The sequence below is a fragment of the Diutina rugosa genome (assembly GCF_008704595.1).
Source record: "Diutina rugosa strain CBS 613 chromosome Unknown scaffold4_size502443, whole genome shotgun sequence".
NCBI classification, from domain to species: Eukaryota; Fungi; Ascomycota; class Pichiomycetes; order Serinales; family Debaryomycetaceae; genus Diutina; species Diutina rugosa.
Window position 1 is genome coordinate 416,340 of NW_022995100.1, and position 25,965 is coordinate 442,304.

Consider the following 25,965-nt stretch of genomic DNA (forward strand, 5'->3'; position numbering starts at 1 on the left):
TAAAGGATACACACAAGTAAGCTGACGAGTGGCGAAAGCTTCGGGCAAGGACGACAGAAACTGCGGGATACCTCGCTTGAGCTGTTTTTTCCCTTGAGCAAAGTTGACTGGTGGTGGTATCGTGCGAATGTGTCGATAGGAGAGTCTATGTGCAGGGTGCCGCACCTGCCGGAACGCCCTTGGATTTATTAAGCTACTTTGGGCCCAGTGACAAAATTGCGTTGACGGTGAAAAGGTAGTGAAGGGCGAGGATAGCTTGTTGTCGTGAATCACTGACTTTGTTGTGGTCTCCAGAACTATCAAACTACTGGCGTGGCTAAAGCTTGCTAATCTAATGAATCGTGTGGCGCCTCCTCCGGAAATTGGTCGTCTCCTATGTTCTAAAAACGAGAATGACGGGGCGGAGCTTTCCTGATCTCATCTTAGTGATCCACGTCCCCCAATTATCTTGCCCTTTTCGGCGGTGCTGCGCGCAATATTCCGGCGGTCCCTCTGTGGACCCCACTACGGCATCAACGTATTAGGGGTCCGGCCCGTGGTTGTCATGCATCGCCGCCTTAAAAGGGCCTTCCACCTGTAGTAATGTTTACATAAATGCTGTTGCCCGACGCGCGAGGCCTCCCGCTGACAGCATACAGCCTCATGCATGGCCAGCATCGTAACCCGTAATTGTCAAAGCATATTACTCTTGGTGGTCTTACCCGCCCATTGTCTCCTGTCGACATTTTGAGCGACCCTCTCAATTTCATTGGTCGCTATTGCTCGTTGGGTGTGTCTTTCCTGCATTACCGCAAGCGGCGTGCGCTACCACGCGATAAGCGTTTAGGCGAATTCTATTCATCCACTCCTCTGATTGAACTACCCCCCAGCGGCGACAGCATGTCTTCGCCACGTATTCCTGAAGAGGGGCTGACCTCCCTGGGAGGCGGGCAGCGTAACCATCTGGTGACGCGGCTCCGCAAGAAGCTGTGGCCTCACCTTCACAAGCGCCCACAAGGGGGCCGATCGATGGTATACCTGGTCGATGACGACGTCAACGACACCATTGGATCTCAGGACTATTTTGAGGGATACCAAGATGCTTTGCGGGAAATGCTCGCTGACGAAGACTCCAACATTGAGGAGCCAAGTGAGTCCCCCGCAGTAGGGGGCCTTGAAGCGTCAGAAGACGCCGATAGCGCCCTGGTCCATTCCAATTCGCTGTCGCTCAACTTGCAACAACGCCAGCAAGCAATCAATTCAACTCACCCATTCGGGATTAAAATTTGGAAGCCTTCAGTGTATAAAAAGAATCGACTGGTGGCTCAACGGGCTGATGAAGACATTCACGATTACCAACACCGCCCCGGGCGTATCACTTGGATGGTTACACTTACTAATTTTATTTGGATGTTCACAGTGGGTATCCTTTTGGGCGGTTTATGCACTGTGGGGGCGTTTATTGTATTGCTTTGTAGTGCGGGTTCCAGTCTGTGCTGGCCTTACGTTACGCTTTTGATTAAGTTGGGAGGTTATTTTCTTTGGCCATTTGGCAAATTCGTGTTGCTCAAGCGTGACAAGAATTATCTTGATGAAGATCAATTAGATGGTCGCCTGATTTCGGAATTTCATCAATGGCGGTTGCAAGAGGAAGGCCGGCTTTTCTACGCACCGCCTCGAAGACAAACGGATGGTCTCCTCAAAGATCACAAAGGTCGCTCCCTTCAGGAACTGTTTTCAGCTCAAGGGCCATCTACTCAGCAAAACGCCGATCATCAACAAACTTCAGATGATGAGGACAACGAAACCGATTTCAAGCTGCGGTGGTTCGGGCGCGGTCTGTGGCTGGTGGGTCGTTTTGCCTTTTATCTTTTCTTCTATTTAATACTTCAGCCCTGCTTGTACTTGGTGCTGCTTATTTGTTGGTTAGTTGTTTTCACCATTCCCATGGCCAACATCACTAATACCCTTTGTGATCATTTGAGACGCCATCCTTTGGCACTTGATTTCGAACCGGAAGCCTTATTCTATCAACATCGGACGCCCAAAAATCAACGTCTCTTAATGTGCACGTATAAGTGTTGTGGTCTTCATTACTACAAATACACTATTGATGGTACCAACATTTTTTTCATCAACTTGATTCCCGTGGTTATCTTTGTTATATTGGACTTTTTCGTGTTGAAGGAGAAACTTCACTGGAAAACCTGGTACACCGATGCGAACTTCATATTTTGTGCATGTCTTTTCTCCATCATTCCCTTAGCATACTTCATCGGACAAGCAGTCGCATCAATTTCAGCCCAATCCCTGATGGGAGTGGGTGCAGTTATTAATGCCTTTTTTTCTACGGTTGTGGAGATCTTTTTATATTGTGTGGCCCTCAATCAAGGTAAAGGTAAATTGGTGGAAGGCTCCATGATTGGTCTGATATTGGGTGGTGTGTGTTTGTTACCAGGATTATCAATGTGTGGGGGGGCTCTTAAGCGAAAGACTCAACGGTACAACCCTCGCAGTGCTGGGGTCCTGTCCACGATGCTTCTATTCGCCATGGTCATTATGTTTGCTCCGTCACTTTTCTACCAGATCTATGGCACGTATGAGCTCCGTTGTAAATCATGCGTTGGGTTCATGGCTGAGAGTCCTGATTGTAAAAAATGTCGCTTTATCCAACCCCTGTTCACACTTGATAAATTGTATTACAAAGTACTTCGGCCGTTTCTGCTTATTGTGGCAACAGCCTTATTTCTTGCCTATGTGTGCGGTCTCTACTTCACGTTAAAGTCGCATGCACTGTTGATCTGGGCCACTTCACATGACAAAAAAGATGATGTGGGCGCTACGCCAATGTTGCCGCCGCAAGTGGGGTCAACGCGTGAGGTGCGAGTGAACAAGCAACTTCCTCCACTGGCATCTTTCACGGGTTCATCTCAACGGGTTCCCACTACTCTGGCCAATCAAACAACTGCTGTCGTAAGTAGCAGCGAAGATCCAAACACAAGTCAGATACTCGAGATTGAGGAGGGTGAAGGTGGTCATGATGCTCCCAATTGGTCCAAGACTAAGTCGACAGTCATACTTTTACTGGCCACCTTACTTTATGCTATCATTGCTGAGATACTCGTGGACACTGTTGATCTGGTGCTTTCAGATTACCCTATCGATCCGAAGTTTTTAGGCTTAACTGTGTTTGCTCTTGTCCCTAACACTACCGAATTTCTCAATGCCATATCTTTCGCTGTTGGTGGAAATGTCGCCTTGCTGATGGAAATCGGGCTGGCGTACGCATTACAAGTGGTACTCATTCAAATCCCCGCCTTGGTGATGTATCTGGTTTACGAAAATTTTGATTCTGTGGATCAAATTTTCAGTTTGGTATTTCCCCGGTGGGACATCATAGCCACTTTGATTCTGATCTATCTATTCACTTACATTTATGCCGAAGGAAAGTCCAATTATTTCAAGGGTTTCATTTTGATTCTTGTATACATCGTCGTACTAATCGGCTTTTATTTCAACGATTTGCTTGAAAGCGTTGACGATGGATATATGGCATTGGCAGAAATGTTTGAATTGTCTCAATCTTTCACCATAGGATGATCATTGAGGCTTGTGATAGGTTAACATTGGCGAAAATGACTTATAACTCTATATTCAAAAATGTACAAGATTATATTTAAGTGCTATTTACATGTTGATTTCTTAAGAAATCCTGCTGATTTTTCACCAACTTAAAAAGTTCAAAAATTGCAGCTGGGGTGACACCTTGTATCCGGCGAGCGTGGCCAATCGTTCGCGGCTGAATAGTGTTGAGCAAGTGACACACTTCATAAGAAATTTTAAGATTACCTTCATTCGTGTAATTGTAGTTGATAGGCAAAAGCAAATTTTCATCTGCAGCGTAAGCCTTCAAATGGGCTTCTTCTTTTTTGAGCCACGGCTCGTAGCTTGCCTCGACATTAATGCGGTTAATCAACCTGTCGTTGAGATCTTGATACTCACCAGGAACATTCCCTTGACTAAACTTTTCCATATGAGGCAACATATTGGCAAACGACATACCACGGTACAGTAGAAGCTTCCATCCGTCTACTGTAGTGGCAGGCGCTACGTCCAGGTAGAGTCCATTGAGCGCCGGCGCCCACTTAGCCCCCAGAAGTCTTATCAGCTTCAAATGATCTTTTATAGCGCAGAAGACGTCCATTTCACGAGTATAGCGATCCATACGCTCCTGGCTAACCACGCCATGCTCGTACCCTTTAGCCGTCAACCGCTGGTCGGCATTGTCCGAACGAATCAGTATGCGAAATTCACTGCGCAGCGTAAACATTCGATATGGTTCCTCCACACCTTTAGTGATGAGATCATCGATAAGTACGCCGATATAACCATCGGCTCGCGAGAGGTGAAGCTGCGGACGGTTGAGATGTGCTAAACCAGCATTTATCCCAGCTATACATCCTTGAGACGCCGCTTCTTCATAACCAGTAGTACCATTGATCTGTCCGGCAAAGAAAAGCCCATCAACAAGTTTAGTTTCAAGAGACTGTTTAAGTTCACGGGGGTCGACGTAATCGTATTCAACGCCATAGCCAGGTTGTACCATAATGACATTCTCACAACCGGGCATCAACCTTACAACCTGTTCTTGAATGTCTTCAGGCATGGTACACAGAATGCCGTTCGGATAGACTAAATGAGTGTCTAGCCCCTCAGGCTCAAGCCACACATGATGAGAAGTTTTTTGCGGAAACTTGATAATCTTTGATTCGATCGAGGGGCAATAGCGGGGGCCCTTAACCGTTTCACGAATGTGGATCAGTTTATCTAAATTGTCAGCGATAAGCTTGTGAAATGCTGGAGTGGTATATGTCATGTGGCACTGAACGAGTTGATCTTTGAGCGCCACCTCATCATTGAGGTAAGACATTGGCTGCGGTGGGTTATCTGATGGTTGTGGGGCTAAGTTGGTGTAGTCAATAGTTCTGGCGTCAAGTCGACATGGTGTTCCCGTTTTGAGGCGTCCAAGTCTAAACCCTGCTTCACGTAAAGTTTTGCTCAAGCCAAACGTCGCGTCTTCGCCCATTCTCCCTGAAGGAAACGCCTTCAACCCAATATGTATCTCACCACCTAAAAATGTTCCTGTAGTAAGCACTACTTGTTCACAAGCCACGACATCGCCATTACCGAGAAGAATACCACGAACTTTACCCTTATTCCGCCCGTCCGTATCGTTCAGTTGCATGTTCTCAATAATAACATCCTCCACTGAAGCCTCAAGCACCAGCAAATTGGGGTAGTTCATGATCACATCCTGCATTTCCTTCAAATAGATCTTACGGTCAATTTGAGCCCGCGGACCATGAACTGCCGGGCCTTTAGATGCATTCAAAATTTTGAAATGAATACCAGCTTTGTCAGTCACTTTGGCTGCCACCCCATCTAACGCATCGACCTCTCGCAAAAGTGTGCCTTTACCCACTCCGCCCATGCTTGGGTTACATGAGGCGGTACCGATCTTGGTAATATCGGGAGTGATTAACGTCGTTGAAGCCCCCAGTCGAGCCAGACCGGTGGCTGCCTCACACCCTGCGTGTCCTCCTCCGACCACGACCACCGAAAGTTTAGGAGCCCCGACAAGCTTTTGAGCTAACTCAGCATTCAAATAGATCAGCCTTCTCTGAAAGCGAAGCATGTTGGGGCACTCCTACTTCTGGATCACAAATGTTGTGTGCGATGCGCATCGCGACTACACCATAACCAAGCTCGGACGCGATGAACACTGCTGCTGACGATCTTGACGACGGCCTTGCCTACGATGTTGAATTTAGTGACTCTCCGTTAAGCGATTCCGAGACTGTTGATAATAAAGTCCCTGAAAGGACCGACGCCGTGACTGGCTCCAGCTCCAAAAAGCGGAAGAAGAATCAAGGTGGCTTGAAGGACAAAAAGAGGACGAAGATGGAACAAGATATCGATCGGAAACGCAATTTGGCTAAACAAGATGTTGAAACAATTTCCGAATACCTCAATGATAAGATACGACGTAAGTACTCGGACCTTTCAGCTTTAGAGTTGGCTGAGAAGTACTTCAGCAAGAGTGACGTGAGACTGACTCAGGACTTTGATGATGAACGAAATTTGACAAACTTAGAGCTGTTCATCACAAGTCGATTCAAGAATATGTTGCTGCCGAAACAAGATGATGAAGTCAAGTACATTGCCATATTGCTGCTGCTGGCGATTAGAGCCTGCGATACCCATCGGGCGACCAAAGATCTCAAGAATGGACTGGTCAAGTTGATCACAAAGAATAAATTATCTGCTGACATTTCGGTTATGCTGAAAACACGATCAAGAGTATTATGTCTGACCCCGGCGCGTATTCTCAAAGTTCTCGAACTGGATGAGTTATCAGTGTCTAAGGACAACGTTAAGATTGTTATTATTGACAATTCTTATTTGGACAAGAAGCAGCAAAATATTTGGGATTTAGCAGAAGCTATTGATGCTGTCAAAGAGCTCACTTCAGCTGGGGCAAAATTATATTTCTACTGATAGCTTTAATGAATGAATGAAGAATCATTGGCTCCATTTTGTTATAATTGACCACACGGGCTTCGAGTTTATTGAAAGCGCAACAATGCGTTATGGCACATATCAAGCCAAAGCTCGCAAAACCTGATGGCATGTGTTAGCCTACGTACATAATACTAAATCGCAAACTATGTTCAAGTGCAATTTCGATTAGTCTCATAAGAATCGGTAGGGGTCGGTACCCATGCATTTCAAAGATCGCGCACTTTTACTACGATGCGACCGTTTCCTCTCAAACGCCATGGCTAGGAGGTTAAAACGAATGCTCGTGCTAGGGGTACTGGGGGTGCTAATAATACTTGTGGTATTTGTTCTGATAACACTGCCGCAACTGATGAGCCAGCAGCTCGAGGCTTTGAAGGCATTTCCATTTACAAACTACACATCAACACTTCCAGATTTGAATTTACCCGCTAATGGTGCAATCATTGAAAAGGGCAACGTTAAGTTTACCTATATGAATCCATTAGGAAAACGCGGAAGCCCCGACCATATTGCTGCTCTCAATACGAAGACTTATCGTCAACTCATGAACAAGCAGATAAATGAACCAAAGGATTATGATATGGACACAATTCGACCACCACCATCACCTGAAGACTATCCAGACAGAGCCAATGCCACTATATTGATTTTGGTTCGCAATCTGGAGAAAATCGGTATCACACGTACAATACGACGCTTTGAGGATAGATTCAATCGAAAGTTTGGCTACCCATACACTTTTGTTAATGATAAGCCTTTCACTGATGATTTTAAAGATCGCATGCATCAATTAACCAATGCGCCTTGTGAGTTTGCTACAATCCCGCCAGAACTTTGGGATAAACCGTCTAACATTAACATCGAAGCCGAAACCAATGCCATGAGGAAATTACATCTGCAAAATGTGGTATATGCGCTAAAACAATCATATCACAATATGTGTCGTTTTTACCTGGGAAATTTCTACCGTGTCCCCGAGTTGCAGAAGTATAAATGGTACTGGCGCATTGAGCCAAAAGTTGAGTTTTACACTGACGTGAATTACGATGTCTTCAAATATTTGGAGGCAACGAACCGAATTTATGGTTTCACCATCAACTTGTATGACATTGAACAGACCATTGAGCTGCTCTGGCCTGACACCATAAACTGGTTAAATACGGAAGACAACTACCGGTTTGTAAACCCCAATGGTGCATTCCAATGGCTCACAGAAAATCAACAGAATCCGCAAAAAAATGAGGTGGCAGGTTATTCGACGTGCCACTTTTGGTCAAATTTCGAAATTGCTGACATGGATTTCTTCCGCGGCGAGGCTTACGAGAAGTGGTTCCAATTTTTGGATTCCACAGGCAACTTTTACTATGAACGGTGGGGTGACGCTCCAGTTCGCTCTTTGGGGTTGGGTTTATTTGCCAATAAAACTCAACTTCATTGGTTTCGAGACATTGGTTACTTCCACGATCCCTATCAAAATTGTCCAAACCATGAGAATGAAAAAATGAAGTGTAAAATTGCAGAACCAGCAATTTGGGATCACTTGGCGAAAGAGAGTTGTATGGGACTGTGGATAGATTATGGGATGGAATTTGACCCCTATTCATGATGAAACGATTTCACGATCATGCAACGCCAGTTGCTATTTTTATTGAATGTCTTGAATTGGACAAATTGTATTCCTGAAATATAGTAATGGGTTTGAGATGACGAGTATCGTCTAGCTCGTACCCATAGACAAATTTGAAAGTGGGGTTGAACTGAGTCCACTTGTCAAATAGAAGAGCTTCGCCAACTTTATTTTGTTTCGTCCAATAGACGAACACGTGGCAAAAATGGTAAAGGCAAGCATGGTATGAGTCGAATGATAGGTAATATCAAGACGTTGAGGACTTCGCGCCGTTTGTCTTTGTCACAACTCACAATTGCCGGGCATTATGAAAGGCCACACACCACTCACATATTATGAAGAAATTACAGTGGTCTTTTTTGTTTAACGTGTCAATCTCGTCGAAAACACTTGGCCTTATCAATAATCACGACAAAACGACATCACCACAACAACGCAGTCAACTGTGTTTTTTTGATTTTTTTAATTCTCCCTACATAGACGGTTTGATTATTCGTTGAATGAAACCACAATGTACGGCTTAAGTCTGATAAGGAGTGTCAGGGCTGCGACCCCTTGTACCTAATATGGAAGGACGCCACAGATCCTGAACCTTACAAGCGGTAGTAATTCAAATTCAGTCATATGGTGGAAAAAGAAGTGCGCAAACCCGGAATCGAACCGGGGGCCCAACGATGGCAACGTTGGATTTTACCACTAAACCATTTGCGCTTTTACACTTTTTCCTTGAATTTTGAATAACTCATCAAATCAACGATTTTAATTGTGCATTTTCGGCAAACAAGGGTTTGGGCTGTTAGCTCTCCAGTTACTGAACAACTGCCGTCCCTCATCCTGTCCTCCCGCTAAGTATTTCGCCGCTGTTCGCTTTCTCAGACCACATGGTATCGCGACAGAAGGCTTTATAAGCACTTAGGATACTCTAAGGCGTGGTAATCGTCCTAAAGGTGATATCAATGCAAAACTAAGGATGAAAGAAAAAAAATAGGGATGCAAGACTATAGAAATCCAAAAAAAGATGAATAAAAAAATTTATTAGGTATAGCATCGTTTTGCTCCTCGCGAATGTACGAGCAAAAGTCAGCTGACTTCTATTAGATTCAAATCTGACTGAAAGCATTCCTGTATTTCACCATTTAACTTTTGCTTCTTTCAACCTAAGACTTTTGGTGATGTTCAGTGATTTCACATCAACAAACCAAGCGTTGTGCGGCGGAGGTGATTTTCGCGACGCTGTGAACCCAGGTGAGCATGGCCGATCGATTGACACAGCTCCAAGTGTGTTTGGATCAACTCATAGAGCAGTTCAATGCCACCATCAATTATGTGAACATGAATGCAGAGCCCGCAAAGTTAGATACGGATCCCAATTCAGTTACAAACATCGCAGCTCAAGCACCCCTACCAGGCCATGCTGATCAAAAGGAAACGAATGAAGTAAAACCCGACTTTGATACGACTATAAATGAGTTGAGCAGTGACATAATAATCAAAAGTCGACAAATATCCATGCTCATAGATGGGCTTCCAGGTATTGGCGTTCCTCCAAGCGAGCAGCTTCAATTGATTGAATCGCTAGTGGAGGAACTACGAAAGGTTGAAAAAGAAAGATTGGCAAAGATAGCGAAAAAAGACGCATTGCTCAAATGGACGGAGGAACTTATTGTTGACGTTGCCAATGGCATCACTCAGACTCGAAAACAATAAATGTATATTCTATGTAATTTCAAAGTTCAAGCACGTAATTGTCACAGGTCCACCGCCAGGTAGAAAACCAACGGGCAGCTTCACAAGCGTCCTCTGTCCAGTCACTCCCATATATCAATGGAGCATGCTTATAGAAAACCATCCCTGCTGACGCCAATATCGCAACAGCTAAAAAGTATCCAACGACTCGCTGTTGCTTGATAAGGTATTCGCAAAACAAAGCTATAAGTAATATGAGGAAGTAGAGTGCTGGGAGGTAATGGTGGGGTTGAAGTTCACGTTGAACAAAGTAATATGGGAAGTAATTCATCGCCCACCCAAGCACGAACTCAAGGGCAGTATCGTTGAACTCTCGAACGTAAGGCGCATATTTGGGAGTTGCATACGGATTCAAGAAGCTCAAGACGTAGATGATCCCCTTTGCTACAACGAACGTTACCAAAAACGTGCCCAACCAATAGATAACGATATTGCCAACGCTGAACACTTCTGAATTGACTTTAGCATACAACTTCACACCTCTCAATGCCATTGGCCACTTGTCTGGAGTTTGGCTTTGGGGATCATTGTCAGTTCCAGAGCTGTAAAGACTCATGGCCCAATGTAACCAAGTCATTTTCTTCAAATACCCAAATGGTGGGGGCGAGATCGTGGCGTGCGACGCATTATTATTGAGCATTGGATGGTTATTAGACTCGATATACCAAAGCGTCCCCGGTATTGTTGGTTCGTCAATGCAAATTACTCCCTTTTGGTAGCCACCCCATCTCGGAAGACGATTGGAATGGCCTAGTAGAACGCATCCCGATTTCTTATGAACAATCTGGAAGACAGTTTCTCCAGATCTCAATTCATGGCGTGCCTCAGGGTTTCCTGTTCTCGTTTCTATTATTCGAATGCGAAATTCGTATTCGGCATTCCCCAAAAGGCCACGAGTCTCATTGCAATTGACTTCCTTTGAATAATCGTTCTCACTTGTCGCAGGACGAACATCCTCCAGAACATGCAAGTAACGTCCAGTGCCCTTGTGATATAAGCGAATGATCGAATTGTCAGCGACAGGCTTGATTGACTGTTGTAGTTTACCCTCTTGAGTATGATGGATACCTTCCACAATCCATTCGTTGTTGACATCATTTGCGAAATCGTAGAGGGTAACTTGTTGTAAATTCGAATCACTGACGTAGTTAAAGTCATGTGAGTGCAAGTACGATTCAAGTTGCTGATGCTTAAAAGTAACTGACAGCCCGAACAGCACCATCAGCGGAGAGTCTAATACTTCTGGGTCAAGAGTTGCCTGAAATTCCACGGGGAACTTTGCGAGATGAACACCTGGTTGATCGAGAATGGTAAAATGTACAGTGAACACAGCCAAATAAAGTAATGTTGGGAGCACAAGGATGGCACCAGTTCTCACGACTGCTTGGCGAGTCACTGCACCAACTGATATACTTAAGTCACCGTAGTAACGCCACAACTGCCAAGCGGTAACAAGCCCCACCCAAACCAATATAAAAACGCCAGTAATTGCTGTGCTCAGTGCAAACCAAACACCAAGACCAGTTGATAACAACATCTTATACCATTTCTTAGTAAAGGGCTCCACAAGTTGTGTCTTTTTCACGCCATAAATGGCAAGAGCTGACCCGAGCAATAGTGGAGCATCAAGCAATATGAAACGCAGACGTGTGGTGATTGAGTTTTCTACCACCAATAATGAGGATCCTAAAGCAGCTATCAAAGTTCGACAGCCACTGCTTCGTAGTGTAAGGTAGGTGAGAATCACTGTAGCAACTCCGCACAGAGCTGAGAAGGAACGCAACAACACGTAAGGAAAATCGTCGGGGTACCGCTCACCAGCCTTGGGAGGTAAGTAGCTACCATCGTAGCCAGCGAAGCGAGCAATCCAGTAAAAAATCAATTTTGAAAGTGGCGGGTGAACATCCAAATGGAAAACACCAAGGATGTATTGTCGTATCAAGTCAACGTAATGACTCTCGTCAAGAACCACCGCATTTGGCTGGTTGATTCGCCAAAATCGACTAGCTATGGTTGCCAAAGTAACAAGGAGGAGAGCAATGACATCCAGAATCCCAAAGCTGGCTCGAGAAACACGCTCTGGATCTATCCGCGTCAGGACAAATGAACGGTACGGACACGGTTTCTCCGAACTCATAGGTACGGAGTGTCTCGACGCGTGATTTTTGACTTAAGGGGAGCATGAAATGCGACTCGGCAATTTGCATACTGACGTTTGGCGTAAAAGCGCAAGATTTTTGGTTAATGGTGAATTCATTTAATCGTACATAATTACCAACGATTGTTGTTGTAACCTTGATCGTATCCACCTTGGTAGCCTCCCTGATAACTACCTTGGTAACCGCCTTGATAGCCTTCGTTGTGGTGGTGATGGTCTTCCCACTTATGTTCAAGTTTATTGGCGATAATAGCGCCACCAACAGCACCAACAACCTTTCCAAGTGTGCTCCCACCGCTCATTTTGTTGCCAGCGTAACCACCGGCAGCGGCACCGCCGACAGTAGCTAAAAGACCTCTTTCTCTGTCGTGGTGGTCATTTTGGTGATGGTGATGATCATGGTGTCCAAAAAGGCCGCGGTCACTTTGCTCCCCATATTGGTTGCCGTATTGGTTTCCGTATTGGTTTCCGTTTTGGTTGTCGTATTGGCCTCGGCCTTGATTATTGTTGTAAAAGCCTTGTGGGCCCGAGTTGTAGAAATCGTTAGCAGACATTACAAAGGTATATGGGCATGAATTGGTGTTTTCATCGCTATTTATACTGTGGGCTGAGGCAATGTATGTTACACATAAATGCATCCGCTTGCCGACTGTCGGACTGAGCGAAATTTATAGATAAAAGCCAGAAATTTCAAGACCATACCTCTAGTAGAGACTCGAATCAATCAAAGAACTTGTGAATAATGAACTATTCAACCCAGCGCATGGTCCATTTTCAATAGTTGGACGTTTCGGCTGCAATGATTCCGATTACTTGGCTGCGGAATCGGATCGGATTCTGTGGCTCAGCCGATGGGTCATTTGTACGGAGTTTATAAGGAGTGGCAGTGGCGATTAAAATTCTACTTTAGCTGGTAAAAATCACAAAGACATAAATAAATAGCGTATGAGATATCCAAATCGGGTATCAACGTTTACGTCAGCCAATTGTAGGTCCTGATTGATAGGTTCAATCGTGAATACTCAAGGATGGACAACACTACTGAGGACAAGTTCTGAGTTGTAGATCGAAAATGGCGGCGATCGTTTTTCCTCAGCATTCATCCTCGAGTCGGGACGATTATATGCGAGCCCCCTATTCAAAGAAGTGAATGTCATCATGCAGTGGCGGAGTCTACTTCTCTAATAAAATAAGCGAGGTCTTAAACTGTATGGAAGCGAGAAACACTTATATTGGATCTACAAAACGATTGCATTTGTCTAACGTTTGTCGTGAACCGCTTACCTTCTCTATTCATCCCATCTTTCCATTGCAGTTTTGTGAAAGTTTTGTGAACTTCATGGTAGACCAAGTGAGCACTCTCTGGGTGGATGAGTTGTGGATTGGGAAGTTTTGGGAAAATGCCAAACCCAGAGTTAGTGAGAAAACGGTTGCCTTCTTCTATCCCTTGATGACGAGTCAAGGACGTTATTCGGTTTTACCTGCATATGTGCATTAGTATCTCCAAAAGAATTCATTATTGAAGACTTAAAGAACCGCCTTTTGTCACGAAGGAAACAAATTCGACAAAGGCAAGGTAAGGAATCAAGAACAATTGGCAAACTTCGATTTTTCTTATGTGTGTTTGTCTTTTCTTTTTTATAATCTTGCATTTTTATCAATCTATCGTAATAACTTGTAATCTAACAAAAGAATACTAGAAGCTGCAAATGTGAATCGCGGAAGTTACACCTAGTCCTTGGCAGAATTTGGTTTTTAGAATTTCACCTTCTTCCGACCTATAAGGGCAAAATAAGGGCAAATGAAAAGGTTATGATCAATTCAAAAAAACATGCAAATATCATACCCTTACAATAGATTAGCCAAATTGAGCAGGGTGACGGAGCAATCCGGTGAAAACGGAAGTATACCTTGCTACAATATTATGTTTACCTTAAAAGAACTTTCGTGTAAAATGCTAGCTTCCAGATCGGAGTTATTGAGGAATGACTCCGATGCTGGTCGAAGGGTGTGGAAGGTTCGAGAAGCCAGACGAAGTCATTTTATCTATAAGTATGCATTAATATCTACCTGTAAAAAACGGTTGTAGAAGACTCTAAGAGCCACCTACCGCCGTGAAAAAAAACAGATAAGATATCTGCGAGTTGAGGAAGCAAGAACAAACTGCAAACCTCTGAGAGAGTAATAACTGAAGTAGGGTACTCAAGCAAAAGGGGGAATGTGACCCGTAGCCACAGGGTATCGAACCCTGATCTCTCCTTTTGGGATTATGTTAGCCAATTACACCATAGCCGTGGGTGATTCGAGCCAGTCACTTGAGAGACGCCTTGATTGAAAACAAAAACATATAAAGTTGGGTCAGAAACAACTTCTCGTTCGGTGGTGGTGGTTAGTGTATACCCTGCCCCTTGCCTGTCTCAATGTACCGCTGGTGTTGTTCAATCCACGTTCTCAAATCAGCCTCTGCCCAAAAAGCAGGGGCCTCATGTGATAGTCGTGACTCCTTGAAAAGGAGGAACATAGCCCGCAAAAAACGGGCTAGTTCTTTAAACGCAACCAGATTAAGACGTCGAGGGGGGAGCATATCAGACACGGTTCTGTAGGGGGTAGGTTGTTGGTTGACAAGCCGGTAGACGGTTTGGCTGACGGGGCACTCGCAGTAAGTGTGCCGTTCGTTGGCACCCTTGGTACGTATGAGCTTCGTCTGAGCGGCAAAAAGAGGTTGATTCGCTTCATTTCGGACAGCGGGAAGGTCGATTGTCTCATCGGGAGAAACGCCGACGAGGCAAAGGGTGCAGCCAGTTGTAAAGAATGAAGCATACTGTGATTCATCAACAGTGGTGTGGGCGGTCCACATCCATGCGGCTACATAACCGTGATAGAACTCCCAGAGGATAGACAGTTCCCAAGGTTGCAGCAACGTGAATTTCAGTAAGTCTCTCCAGAATAGCTTCCAGTCGGACGGCGGTGGTGCGTTTCGTGATGTTAAATGCCNCATTTGTGAAGGCTCGATACACATGTGACAGATGCAGAAGAAGGTACCTGGAGCTTCCATGGTGGCAAAGTGGCAAGCTGCAGGTTGGTGTATAAATAGGACTGATTTGATTAGAAAAGAATGCAAATGTTTTATTAGTGACGTTAGGATATTATACAACAAAAACTGTGGTATAAAATTATGACGGTCACTGGATCACGACTAGTAGTGAAGATTAAATATCAATTGTCTTCATTAAAAATCACTTGTCTAAAACTCTATAAACTCAGCGTTGTTTATACCTCAGCAATACCGCCAGTACTGCGATCATAACGCCACTGTGGAACCTTCCACGCATGCTCCCGTCATGCTCATGACTCCTTGCATGCTTGATCTCGAACACTCCTTGACTCTCGTCAACCTTCTCTCAGGTTCCATTGACTCCCGGAATTAGCTCTTCACAAGTCCGACACTCAAGATCAGCATTTTACACGACAAAACTAAAGAGCCTTTATGGCCAAGTGGTAAGGCACCTCACTAGTAATGAGGAGATCGTCAGTTCGAATCTGGCTGAAGGCAATTGTTTTTGTCAAAACATCCACTAGTTTTGTTGAGTGTTGTTAGTCTGCCGTATTGAAAGTTATTTGACAGTATTTATAGATTAAGACGAGCTAAAAAAGAAACGAGGGGGTAAGGTAGAAACTTAGCTAGTTTTGAGCCGATTGCCGATAGTCCAGCGGCATCGGCGTTGAAGCAATTTTGACAGCTTCATCCAAAGAAGAGTGTTAGAATTCCAAATATGAAAGGGAACTCTTCAACACAGGTTTGGTAATTCTTACCATCTTTACCTTTACCTTTTTGCCACGTGTCCGTCAACTGGACGAAACAGGATGAAGTTGGCGAAGCTCTTCCATTTGACAAGTGGACTCAGTTCAACCTCTCAAATTCGTCTATGGGTAAGAGCTAGATGAACAATCAGACATAACATCTGAGAGCTGACAGTGGCTTGCTATGCTTAATATACAATTATGAGTTCACTCTCTCATCTATTGGTGAAGTGGTGATTGAGTCAATTTACCATTCGTTCATTATCATACGAGGTTACAACTTCACGGATAGTTATTGCGAAGCCTTGGCAACGTGTTCCAACAAGTCAACAACTCTGTTAGAGTAACCGAATTCATTGTCGTACCACGAAATCAACTTAACGAAAGTAGGCGACAACAAAATACCGGCCTTAACGTCGAAGATCGACGAGTAAGGCGAACCCAAGAAATCGGTCGACACAACAGCGTCTTCGGTCCACGACAAAACCCCCTTAAGGTTGGTTTCCGAGGCCTTCTTGATGGCTTCGGTAATTTCTTCGTAAGTGGCTTGCTTCTTGAGTCTCACAGTCAAGTCAACAACCGAAACGTCAACAGTGGGAACTCTAAGCGACATACCAGTCAACTTACCGTTCAATTCGGGGATGACCTTACCAACAGCCTTAGCAGCACCAGTCGACGAAGGAATGATGTTGTCCGAAGCAGTTCTACCACCTCTCCAGTCCTTGTGCGAAGGACCGTCAACGGTCTTTTGAGTGGCGGTCATCGAGTGAACAGTGGTCATCAAACCTTCTTCGATACCAAAGGCGTCATTGACAACCTTGGCCAAGGGGGCCAAACAGTTGGTGGTGCACGAGGCGTTCGACACGATAGTGAGGTCGGGGGTGTACTTGTCTTCGTTGACACCAACGACGAACATGGGGGCGTCGGCCGAAGGAGCAGTGATGACAACCTTCTTGGCACCAGCGTCGATGTGCTTTTGGGCACCTTCCTTGGTGGTGAAAACACCAGTCGATTCGACGACGTAGTCAACACCGTCCTTACCCCAAGGGATCGAAGCCGGGTCCTTCTCGGAGTGGGCCTTAATCTTGTGACCGTCGACAATAAGGTATTCGCCTTCAGCCTTCACATCACCTTCAAAACGCCCATGGGTGGAGTCATACTTGAACATGTAAGCGGCGTAATCAGCACCAATGAAGGGGTCGTTGAAAGAAACGACTTCAATGTCCTTTCTTTGCAAGGCCACTCTCATAACGAGACGACCAATTCTGCCGAAACCGTTGATACCAACCTTGATAGCCATTTTTAATTAGAAACTAATTGTGAAGAAGAAAATTGCTGAGGCGGATTGCCGAGTCTTTATATCCCTTACATTCCCCGGGTGAGCGTGGCCCTCGGCCTGCACAATGCGCCTAGGTGGGTTACAGCGGCTAACGATTGTCCGGCGATGGCGCAATTCCTAATGTTCAAGGGGGAAGTTCCAGTTTGTAATACTGCCAGATTACTAGTAACTCGAGTACCCGTATACGTCGGATTACTGATTCTATTGCCAATCTGGCATTCGTTCAGGTTGCGGTCTGGGGCTTCTGATTGGGGCGGGATGCGTCCGCAAAATACCGGGCATCCGATAGGACCCGGGAACATATTGAAAATAGGCGATTCTACGACATTCCACCGGAGTGGCTCACACTTATCGAGTACCTCAGGGACGGAATTTTTCATATGAAGTTGACTTCGGCCATCGTGTTGGATTCGTGGCTCAGCTAGCTGGTCAGTAGGTGCAATTGGCCTCCCTGTACAACTCACACACCCCACAAATGCACCATTTTTCAGTCTTAGGTTTTCATGATGTCATGGCCACGTTTACGCATTCAGTGAGCGTGATCTATGCAGGAAGGAATAGTTCCCTCCACTTGGAATACCAACAATAGTGTCATATATCTTCCACGATGTGAGAAGAGGTCGGTGAATATAATAGCTCGCGTTATGGTGAATATTTCTATGAATCAGAGAAGTTTTGTACGCAAGAGTCAAGCACATGTGCTTCTCAAACCCAGTATTTTTCACATAGCACTGTACGATCCGTTGTTGGTTACTAACGATCTCGTCTCAAATCTAGACGTCACCAAAGTTGACAATGGTAATCAATACCCACGACATTCTAGATTTACGCGGAGACAATCAATTGTGTCATTACCAACGAAAACGTTCATCCACCAAATTGAAACCGGCGAGATCGGGCCACCTCTTATGACCATAGAGTCGAGTTCTTATCCTTGCGGCTAATAAGTTCCGTGATTTTTTTTTCAATTTTTGAAAGTGCACCAAATGCGCACTAAGGGCTGCTGCATACAGTGATTAATCCAACGCTAACGACGCGTTAATGATTTGGCAATCTTGCATGACCCCGAGTGGCGAAGCGCCTGGATGGCGGAATTATGGCACAACAAATTAACTTGCTGAGTTGGAGTCGCTGATCGCAGAGGAAAGTGGTAAGATGTGAATGTAATCCGAAGCAAAGTTACGCTAGCTCACGTCGATATAGCAAGTATTTGAATATTTATGGAATACAACTACATGGGTATCAATCGTATTGCGTCACTATCTCCACCACGAATCATATTCTACTGGTAGGCAGATATTGCTTTTTAGAAACATTTAGAGATGGCTGATTTTTAAGGACACTCTGACATTCAATTCCCCACCTAGTAGAAAAATTGTGGGGAGAGGCGTGACTGAATGCAGGGACAAAATTTTCCCCTCTCGGTGTAAAATCCTCGAATTTTACAATAATAAAACCAGAGATTGTTCATATCGATCACGCAATATATAGAAGCCTTACGTAGTTGTATTAGCCGACATTGAAGTGTTGTCATTGCGTGCTTCGCCGCTTAAAGTGTGGTTTCAGCGGTCCCCTCTCTATGAATGGCTCAAAACCATCAAAGTAGTCACCGAAATTAGCTTGCCACGATTGATTTTCCTCTCCAGAAATGACTTGCGACTCCCAGGATCAGTCTTTGCGGCTTAAACAGCCTCACCTGTCACCCCCATGGTCCCGCAAACGCCGGGTTGGTCGGCGTAACAACGTCTACTCCCGGTGCTTCAAAAATCCGTATTATCTGATGCTGATATTGAGACCAACGCCCAAGTTTGTGTGCAACACTAAGATTAGTGTCCACCACTGGCAATTATTGGACTTGTTACATTACGAAAGCGCAACAAACCGACTCTATTATACCAAGGTTGATGAGATTCGCCGTCTCGAAATCTGTCAGAATCAAGCACGTCTGGAACGGCACTTTGAGCTCAAATACCTCCCAAAGTGTTCTAATGTGGCATCCAACGGGGTAACTGTAACCGGAGGAGTGCTTCAACCAAATCTGGCAGTGTCACAGCTGTTTGAATCATTGGAAATGCCCACGGCTTTGGAGCCCGGCAAATGTTGCAAGATTCAGCGCCCGCGCAGCTCCAATCAAGGCTTATTCTCATATTACAGTCCTGAAACCGGGGCCCATACGACAGTCAAGTTGGGCGAAATGATCAATAACGATGTTAAGATTTATGACTCAAACTCCTCGCAATTCTCAGCATACGCTTGCAATAATGACCTGTTTTTATACTGCATGGACGTGAACAACTCCAGTCAAATTAGCGTAACAGCCAAAATCAACTGTGAGCTCAACACCTGTCTAAATAACGTCATTCGCAATCCCATGTGCCATCGTTTGCTTACAGTACTGGGTGATACCTCGCTGATATTCATGGTTGACCCGTCACTGCCTCAGCCTGTCATCAAAACCATCGATAGCAAGCACGATCTGGGATTCGGTATCGCATACCACAATCTGGGAACTATGTTCTCACTGGTGTTTCAAGATGGGCTGTGTCTCATTTATGATATCCGCAATTTGCTGGGCAAGTTGGCAGAAATCCGGAGTACTCGCCCTGGTATCCTGGCAGGAGCGTTAAGGTTATGCAAGTTTTCACCCGGTAATACCCAAGATGACCTCTTGGTTCTCTCTGAACATGCCGGCCGCGTCCATCTTGTCGATATGCGTCACGTCACTGATGAAAAACACGAAAGCCATCAAGTCATAGTTCTCCCTGGTGCCTTGGAGCAGTATGCCGATTTTATGGTACAAAATAAGCGAAGAGTCGAGAAGCTTCGAGGTGATGATGACGCCATGTCCGAATTAAACGCAGATGTTTCAGTTCATGATGTTTTGACGCTTTACAATGATCAAATTCGCAACTATCCTCTGTTTTCTGCGCCGTTAGTCTATTGTTACGACTACTTGATCAATGAGAACCCCCAATTATTCAAGAACTACTATTATCAACCACCACCTCCTCCACCTGCCCCACACTCCGTTCCCCCGCGTTTCAAAAGTCCCCAGTGGTCATCCACAACACAAGCCCACGTAGATGATCCTGCTGTGGCACCTAAAGACCAAGGTCTTTCATGGCAGAGTCTGCTCGAAACTGACGTTTTCGAGGAGGAGGACGAGGAGAAAGATGATGAAAAGCTTTTTGCAAGTTATGTGTTCCACGAGAGATCATACTCGACAACTTCTGCCGATAACTTGGATGGTGAAATGCTCATTGCTGGTCTTGAGTACTACTGCCCTCCCAATGAGGGTGGCCGCATTGTAGTGGGTACTAAACTGGCAGGGCTTATTGCTTGGGAAGTAAACGCTATTGCCCGCCGGGGTATCTCAGATGCCTCACTTGTATAGTGCTATATGCTGGTCATATGAATGAGATGCCTCTCTCGAGCATCCTACCAACGTCTTTGTATAACCATGGGTGTTGGCTCCAGGCAATAACAAGTTCAGGGGCTCTTAGCAATTTTGATCTATATCAGATATATCCAGTTTCTAGTGATTATCCCGGATTTCATATATTATACAAGTATTACACCACGGGAAGTTGACCAAGCTATAAACAATGATTTCTCGAAAAAGTTTTTTTGAAGGATTTTAACGCATAAACAGTGCTGGTGGTCATGTATGCTTTCGATGCTAAGGGTAGTAGGATGATGAGTAATGGTGTGTAGTAGTTCACTGATGCTGATGACCTTTATCTTTGTGGAGCATCCTCAGGCATCACCCATTGCTGCCAATTATCTTTGACACGCAATTGTACGTTGGTAATTTTTGCTGTTTCGGCGTTAGTGCCATCAGTGAACTGCACATCCAAATTTTGACACTTAGTCACAGCGTCCACGATAGCTTCGCAGACGTCTTGTGATTCAGCCTCACTCGTGAGTCCCTCTTCTAACAGAGACACGATGATCTTGACCCGCTTGAACTTCAATATGAGATCCAAGGGAACCCAACCATCAGAGTTCATATTCTTCCGAAGGTATATGTCACGTATCAAGTTTTCTAAACTGAAGTAGTAGTCAATCTGGCGTTGAAGAGCTTCCAGAGGATTCTGTTTCGGAGAAAGGACTGGGGGGATAGTGGGGCCCATGGCAGGGGCAGGCATGTAACCACCTTGTCCACGAAATCCCCCATTGCCAAAGTATCGAGTGTTAGGTTGTTTAGTGCCACGACCAGCCAGAGTGGTTTGCCGATAAGAGGATTTCAGCCCATTGTAGTAAGATTGAGGGTGGTAGTAGCCAGAGTTTTGGTTGGGAAAGCGCTTCTGAAAAGAATGTTGACCATTGGTGGCCACCCCATTGTTGAATTTTCGGAAAGGTTTGAAGTTAGTGTTGTACTTGTAACCAGATCCAAGTTGGCCGTCATCTGTAGAATGAGAAGCCAGCGACAAATCAGCTGACGAGTCGTCACCCACCAGACCCTCAAGCTCCACATTTTCAGGATTGGGACTAGCTTCATCCTTTTTCGCCTTCGGCTTCAAAGCCTTTTTCCGAGTCCGAGCGGGTTTCGCCAAAGGTCCTCGAGACTGCGACATAGTAACCTTAACGGGGATTGGTACCCACTTCGTCAGCGAGTCCAGTTTAGCGAGCTTGGGGCCCAGAGGCTTCACTGGTTCAGTAACCGCTTGATCGGGAGTCGGCCATTTGGAACTGTCAATAAGACCAGAAGTGGCCACCAGACCGACTGGAGCACCCCAAGCCGACTTTTCGGGTACAGGGGCTGGGGCAAAAGTTTTCTTTTTCGGGGCAAGGGTCGTATCACGCTCATGCGATGAGGTGGAATCGTCCACTGAACCGTTAGTGGCTTCAGCGGTCACGACAGGCAAGCTAGCAGCGTCTCCAGAGGGAGAGATGTCAGTCGTGAGACTAGTTTCCCCTGATTCTGCTTTGGAAGTGGCTTTAGAAACGGTGGTGCCCTTGGCAGCGTTAGCGTAGGACATGATTGAAGGGTGGCGAAGCAAACAACGAAGGAAGGGCCACTGAAAAAATCCTCAAAACAACAATAGCTGACGTTTCGACGAATGGCTCGCTTTCCTAACCACAAATGGATAAGAATGGGGTTACTAGCGGATCGCTTCGGTGGATAAAATTTTTCGCACCTACCTGAGCAGAGAAAGAGTGCACAGGGCTAGTGGTTTTTTCTGAAGCGCGCACTTTGGGCTAGGGAAAGAACTATGCCAACTAGTAGGAACGGTAAGGTAAAAGTCCTCGGGGTTAGCGGCCCGGAAGTAGGTCAACCGCGGGTGTCTAAGTCGCACCCCACACAATTTAATTCAATCATTCACCCAAGCGTCGACGATTTCATGGATATCTTGACCAACCCTGCGTACCGTCCGGTGCTTGAAATCATCAGATCAGCCCGTAATGGGTTAGTATACGGCGGAAAGATTCGTTTCTCGCATGCTTTGGTGATTTCACTCCTTTATCGACTGGGACCGTTGCGGCCACGAATGAACCTGGTGTTCAGAGCAACAAAAAACCATGCGGTGGTGCTTGCACTGTTTGCAATAATTTATAAATTGGCCCAAAAAGTTTTGCTGAATGAACAAGTGTTGGGGCTGTCGAATCCATACCTCACGAAGTTCCTTGCAGGGGCTATCGGATCGTTTTTCGTTTACTCACACCAGTTCCCCTGGTTCAACCAAGGAATCACCCACCAAATTACCTTATATTGTTTCCTGAGGGTCTTAATAGCGGTGGGCAAGATTGCTTTGGATTGGATCTTGGACGCGTATCAACCGTCGTTCGCCAACTATGCAGGTGACCCTATCTTATACTCCCAGTTGCTGAACCCTCAGCAACACAAACTTAAGGTCAAGTTATATAACCGCAGTTGGAAGTACTTTGCCATCTTGACGTGGGCCTTGGTGATGCTAATTTACGATTGTCATCCTGAGTATTTGCAATCATCTTTGAGACACTCAATGGCCTATATTTATGATGTTGAAAACGACTCTTGGCCAACGTGGAAGGCCTTCTTCGGAATATAGCTAGTTCCAGCGTTTCACGTAACTGTTAAATTGAACTGTTGCGCCCTCCTGTTGCGCCCTCGTGTTACGGTAACATACAAAACTCAAAAGATTATCAAAAGTAGAAGCAAATTTGCGCCATTAGTCATAATCGAATCCAATGGAAACTTCGAAGCTGCCACATTTCGAATACCGATGCCGGGCCATGTGCCACAGCAGAAAAATAATACCTGCCGAGATGTAAGACAAATTAAATTATGCATTCATGTAACATTTCCGTCATATACCAAGATGTCGCAATTACCACCACATGAGTAGGTGTCACACTGAAAGATCAGTCAAAACCAAAGATTCGATAGGTGCCACGGATATCTACGTATATGACGGTTCTCCATCTAACTTTGCCATCATTATTGCCATTGTGGTTGTAAAGATAATTTTGGAGTCAGATTTTGCATATCACCTGGCCCTGTATACGTGTCATTTTCGTGGCAACAAGCACCGGCCAGCGCGCTCATATAAAAGCCCGAATCCAGCACCCGCCCCACCTCATAAAATAAACCAGTTTACGTTATGCAATTCTGGAGATTTTCTACCAATGCTTTGGCAACCTTATTGTCCGTGGTAAGCCTTGCTTCTGCTAGTGGTCCTGCGGATGGAAATGCTATTGCCGACCCTAACTCGGCCGTTGTTAAGTTGACTACCGAGACTTTCAAGGAATTCCTTGAAGAGAACCCTTTGGTCCTTGCGGAATTCTTTGCCCCTTGGTGCGGGTATTGTAAGCTTTTGGCTCCCGAATTTGTCAAGGCTGCCGATACTTTGAATGATTCTCACCCCAATATTAAGTTGGCTCAAATTGATTGCACTGAAGATGAAAAATTGTGCCAAGAACATGGCATCAGAGGTTACCCGACAATGAAGGTCTTCAGAGGTGAAATTTCCGAAGATTACGAGGGTCCTAGAGAAGCTGACGGTATCATGGATTACATGATCAGAGCATCTCTCCCTGCCGTTTCGCACGTTGATAATGAGGATGCTCTCAAGGAGTTAATCTCAGAACAATCGAAACCTTTCATTCTTCAATTGAACGGCGATTCGAAATCCAACGAAACCTTTAATGAAGTTGCTCAGCAAGGTCGCAAGGACAACACGTTCATCTCAGTTGATTCATCATTGAATAAGGCCCTTGGCAAGAAAATCACCAACATCAAGATTGGTAAAAAACCGACTTTCTTGTTGGTGCACCCTGATCAATTTGACGATGCCAGGGAAATTTCTGGTGACAAGCTTGACGTGGATGCTCTTAAGGCTTTTATCAAGGATGAATCCATCCCTTACTTTGGCGAAATTGACCGTGACACTTACCTCATGTACATGACTTCTCCTACGCCTCTTGCCTATTACTTTTACGACAAGCCTGAACAGCGTGATGCCTTCAAGGAGAAGTTTGAAGCTCTTGGCAAAAAGCACAAGGGCAAGCTCAACTTTGTTGCCTTGGATGCAACTCAATTCGGCCGTCACGCTGAGGTCCTCAATATGGATCCTGAGATTATCCCCTTGTTCGCCATCCAAGATTCTGAAAATAACAAAAAGTATGGTATCGATCAAGTGCAGCACCCTAAGGGTCCTAAATTCGACGTGATCGAGAAATTCGTGAAGGACTTTGTTTCGGGTAAGCTCACTCCCATTGTTAAACTGGAAGAATTACCTAGCGCTGAGGAAAAGGCAGCCAATCCCGTGGTAAAGCTTGTGGGACACAATTACCGCGATATTCTTGAGGACACCTCCAAAGATGTGTTTGTTAAGTACTACGCCCCCTGGTGTGGTCACTGTAAGAAGTTGGCTCCCACTTGGGAAGAATTGGCTGAAATTTATCAATCAAACAAGGATGGTGCTGAAGTTATTGTTGCCGATATTGACCACACTGCCAATGACGTTGACGTGCCCGTCGAAATCGAGGGCTACCCTACTTTGTTGATGTACCCTGCCAATGGTGAAATTGATGAAAAGACTGGTTTGAGAATTCCCGTTCCTTTCAATGGCAACAGAGAATTGGACGACTTGATTGATTTTGTGAAGTCGTCGGGGGCTCTTGGCGTTGATGGTACCGTCACCAAGCAAGAAAGAGATGACGCTGGTGCTGACATCTTGGAAGACGAAGATGACGAAGCTGAGTTACCTGAAGAAGTCGAAGATGTCAAGGATGAAGTTAACAAGAAGGCTAAGAAGGCGAAGAAGGAGGCGAAGAAGGCCGGTAAGAAGGCCTCTAAGAAAGCCAAGAAAGCTGTCGAAGATGACGAAGCTAATGATGAATTGTAGATGATTATTATTTGAAAATTACACAACATACGACTGGTAAAGACTATTTGGTAGAGATTGAGCTTTTGTGGTTTTCGATGTTACGATGTTGAATCGTCATACTTGATACTAAGTTTTCACTAGTCGCTTCAAGTATACCCCAGTTTGAATCTGTGTGAATTATTTCTATATTCTCTCTAATCATGCGTAATGTCTCTATTATTTGGAACAATTCATAGCACCAACTCGTCTCGAGCTGAAAGGAGATCATTCGCAACAAAAGCCCAATGCCGTGTTTTCTATTTGAGAACGTCAAGGTTTCCGCGTAGTAGTGTTTTACAATATCAGCAATAAATAGAATGCTGCAAGTTAATGTTGGTTCTCCAATCAATCAAATATACTCCCAAGCACTTGTGTATTTCCA

The 25,965-nt window shown here is 45.1% G+C and overlaps 12 protein-coding genes across 12 annotated transcripts; 7 read left to right on the forward strand and 5 right to left on the reverse strand. All coding sequences in view use genetic code 12, as the record gives it.

The window, feature by feature from the left end:
* Positions 1-879: 879 nt before the first annotated feature.
* On the forward strand, positions 880-3,579 carry DIURU_001701 (uncharacterized protein; the record flags this gene model as incomplete). Its single annotated transcript, XM_034154274.1, has 1 exon — positions 880-3,579. The coding sequence occupies one exon, from the start codon at positions 880-882 to the stop codon at positions 3,577-3,579; it is 2,700 nt and encodes an 899-aa protein (XP_034013659.1).
* A 76-nt stretch (positions 3,580-3,655) lies between these two features.
* Positions 3,656-5,674, reverse strand: MTO1 (tRNA modification protein; the record flags this gene model as incomplete). The annotated part of the gene is made up of 1 exon (XM_034154275.1): positions 3,656-5,674. The coding sequence occupies one exon, from the start codon at positions 5,672-5,674 to the stop codon at positions 3,656-3,658; it is 2,019 nt and encodes a 672-aa protein (XP_034013660.1).
* Positions 5,675-5,754: 80 nt separating this feature from the next.
* DIURU_001703 (uncharacterized protein) lies at positions 5,755-6,537 on the forward strand (the record flags this gene model as incomplete). Its single annotated transcript, XM_034154276.1, has 1 exon — positions 5,755-6,537. One exon carries the CDS (start codon positions 5,755-5,757, stop codon positions 6,535-6,537), a length of 783 nt encoding a protein of 260 aa, XP_034013661.1.
* Positions 6,538-6,817: 280 nt separating this feature from the next.
* On the forward strand, positions 6,818-8,167 carry DIURU_001704 (uncharacterized protein; the record flags this gene model as incomplete). Its single annotated transcript, XM_034154277.1, has 1 exon — positions 6,818-8,167. One exon carries the CDS (start codon positions 6,818-6,820, stop codon positions 8,165-8,167), a length of 1,350 nt encoding a protein of 449 aa, XP_034013662.1.
* Positions 8,168-9,439: 1,272 nt separating this feature from the next.
* MED21 (Med21p) lies at positions 9,440-9,895 on the forward strand (the record flags this gene model as incomplete). The annotated part of the gene is made up of 1 exon (XM_034154278.1): positions 9,440-9,895. The coding sequence occupies one exon, from the start codon at positions 9,440-9,442 to the stop codon at positions 9,893-9,895; it is 456 nt and encodes a 151-aa protein (XP_034013663.1).
* Positions 9,896-9,914: 19 nt separating this feature from the next.
* PMT5 (putative dolichyl-phosphate-mannose--protein mannosyltransferase) lies at positions 9,915-12,071 on the reverse strand (the record flags this gene model as incomplete). The annotated part of the gene is made up of 1 exon (XM_034154279.1): positions 9,915-12,071. One exon carries the CDS (start codon positions 12,069-12,071, stop codon positions 9,915-9,917), a length of 2,157 nt encoding a protein of 718 aa, XP_034013664.1.
* A 134-nt stretch (positions 12,072-12,205) lies between these two features.
* DIURU_001707 (uncharacterized protein) lies at positions 12,206-12,646 on the reverse strand (the record flags this gene model as incomplete). The annotated part of the gene is made up of 1 exon (XM_034154280.1): positions 12,206-12,646. One exon carries the CDS (start codon positions 12,644-12,646, stop codon positions 12,206-12,208), a length of 441 nt encoding a protein of 146 aa, XP_034013665.1.
* A 3,539-nt stretch (positions 12,647-16,185) lies between these two features.
* Positions 16,186-17,193, reverse strand: TDH3 (glyceraldehyde-3-phosphate dehydrogenase (phosphorylating); the record flags this gene model as incomplete). Its single annotated transcript, XM_034154281.1, has 1 exon — positions 16,186-17,193. The coding sequence occupies one exon, from the start codon at positions 17,191-17,193 to the stop codon at positions 16,186-16,188; it is 1,008 nt and encodes a 335-aa protein (XP_034013666.1).
* Positions 17,194-19,012: 1,819 nt separating this feature from the next.
* DIURU_001709 (uncharacterized protein) lies at positions 19,013-20,626 on the forward strand (the record flags this gene model as incomplete). The annotated part of the gene is made up of 1 exon (XM_034154282.1): positions 19,013-20,626. The coding sequence occupies one exon, from the start codon at positions 19,013-19,015 to the stop codon at positions 20,624-20,626; it is 1,614 nt and encodes a 537-aa protein (XP_034013667.1).
* Positions 20,627-20,969: 343 nt separating this feature from the next.
* DIURU_001710 (uncharacterized protein) lies at positions 20,970-22,214 on the reverse strand (the record flags this gene model as incomplete). Its single annotated transcript, XM_034154284.1, has 1 exon — positions 20,970-22,214. One exon carries the CDS (start codon positions 22,212-22,214, stop codon positions 20,970-20,972), a length of 1,245 nt encoding a protein of 414 aa, XP_034013668.1.
* Positions 22,215-22,577: 363 nt separating this feature from the next.
* DIURU_001711 (uncharacterized protein) lies at positions 22,578-23,264 on the forward strand (the record flags this gene model as incomplete). The annotated part of the gene is made up of 1 exon (XM_034154285.1): positions 22,578-23,264. The coding sequence occupies one exon, from the start codon at positions 22,578-22,580 to the stop codon at positions 23,262-23,264; it is 687 nt and encodes a 228-aa protein (XP_034013669.1).
* A 552-nt stretch (positions 23,265-23,816) lies between these two features.
* PDI1 (protein disulfide isomerase) lies at positions 23,817-25,562 on the forward strand (the record flags this gene model as incomplete). The annotated part of the gene is made up of 1 exon (XM_034154286.1): positions 23,817-25,562. The coding sequence occupies one exon, from the start codon at positions 23,817-23,819 to the stop codon at positions 25,560-25,562; it is 1,746 nt and encodes a 581-aa protein (XP_034013670.1).
* Positions 25,563-25,965: the final 403 nt, after the last annotated feature.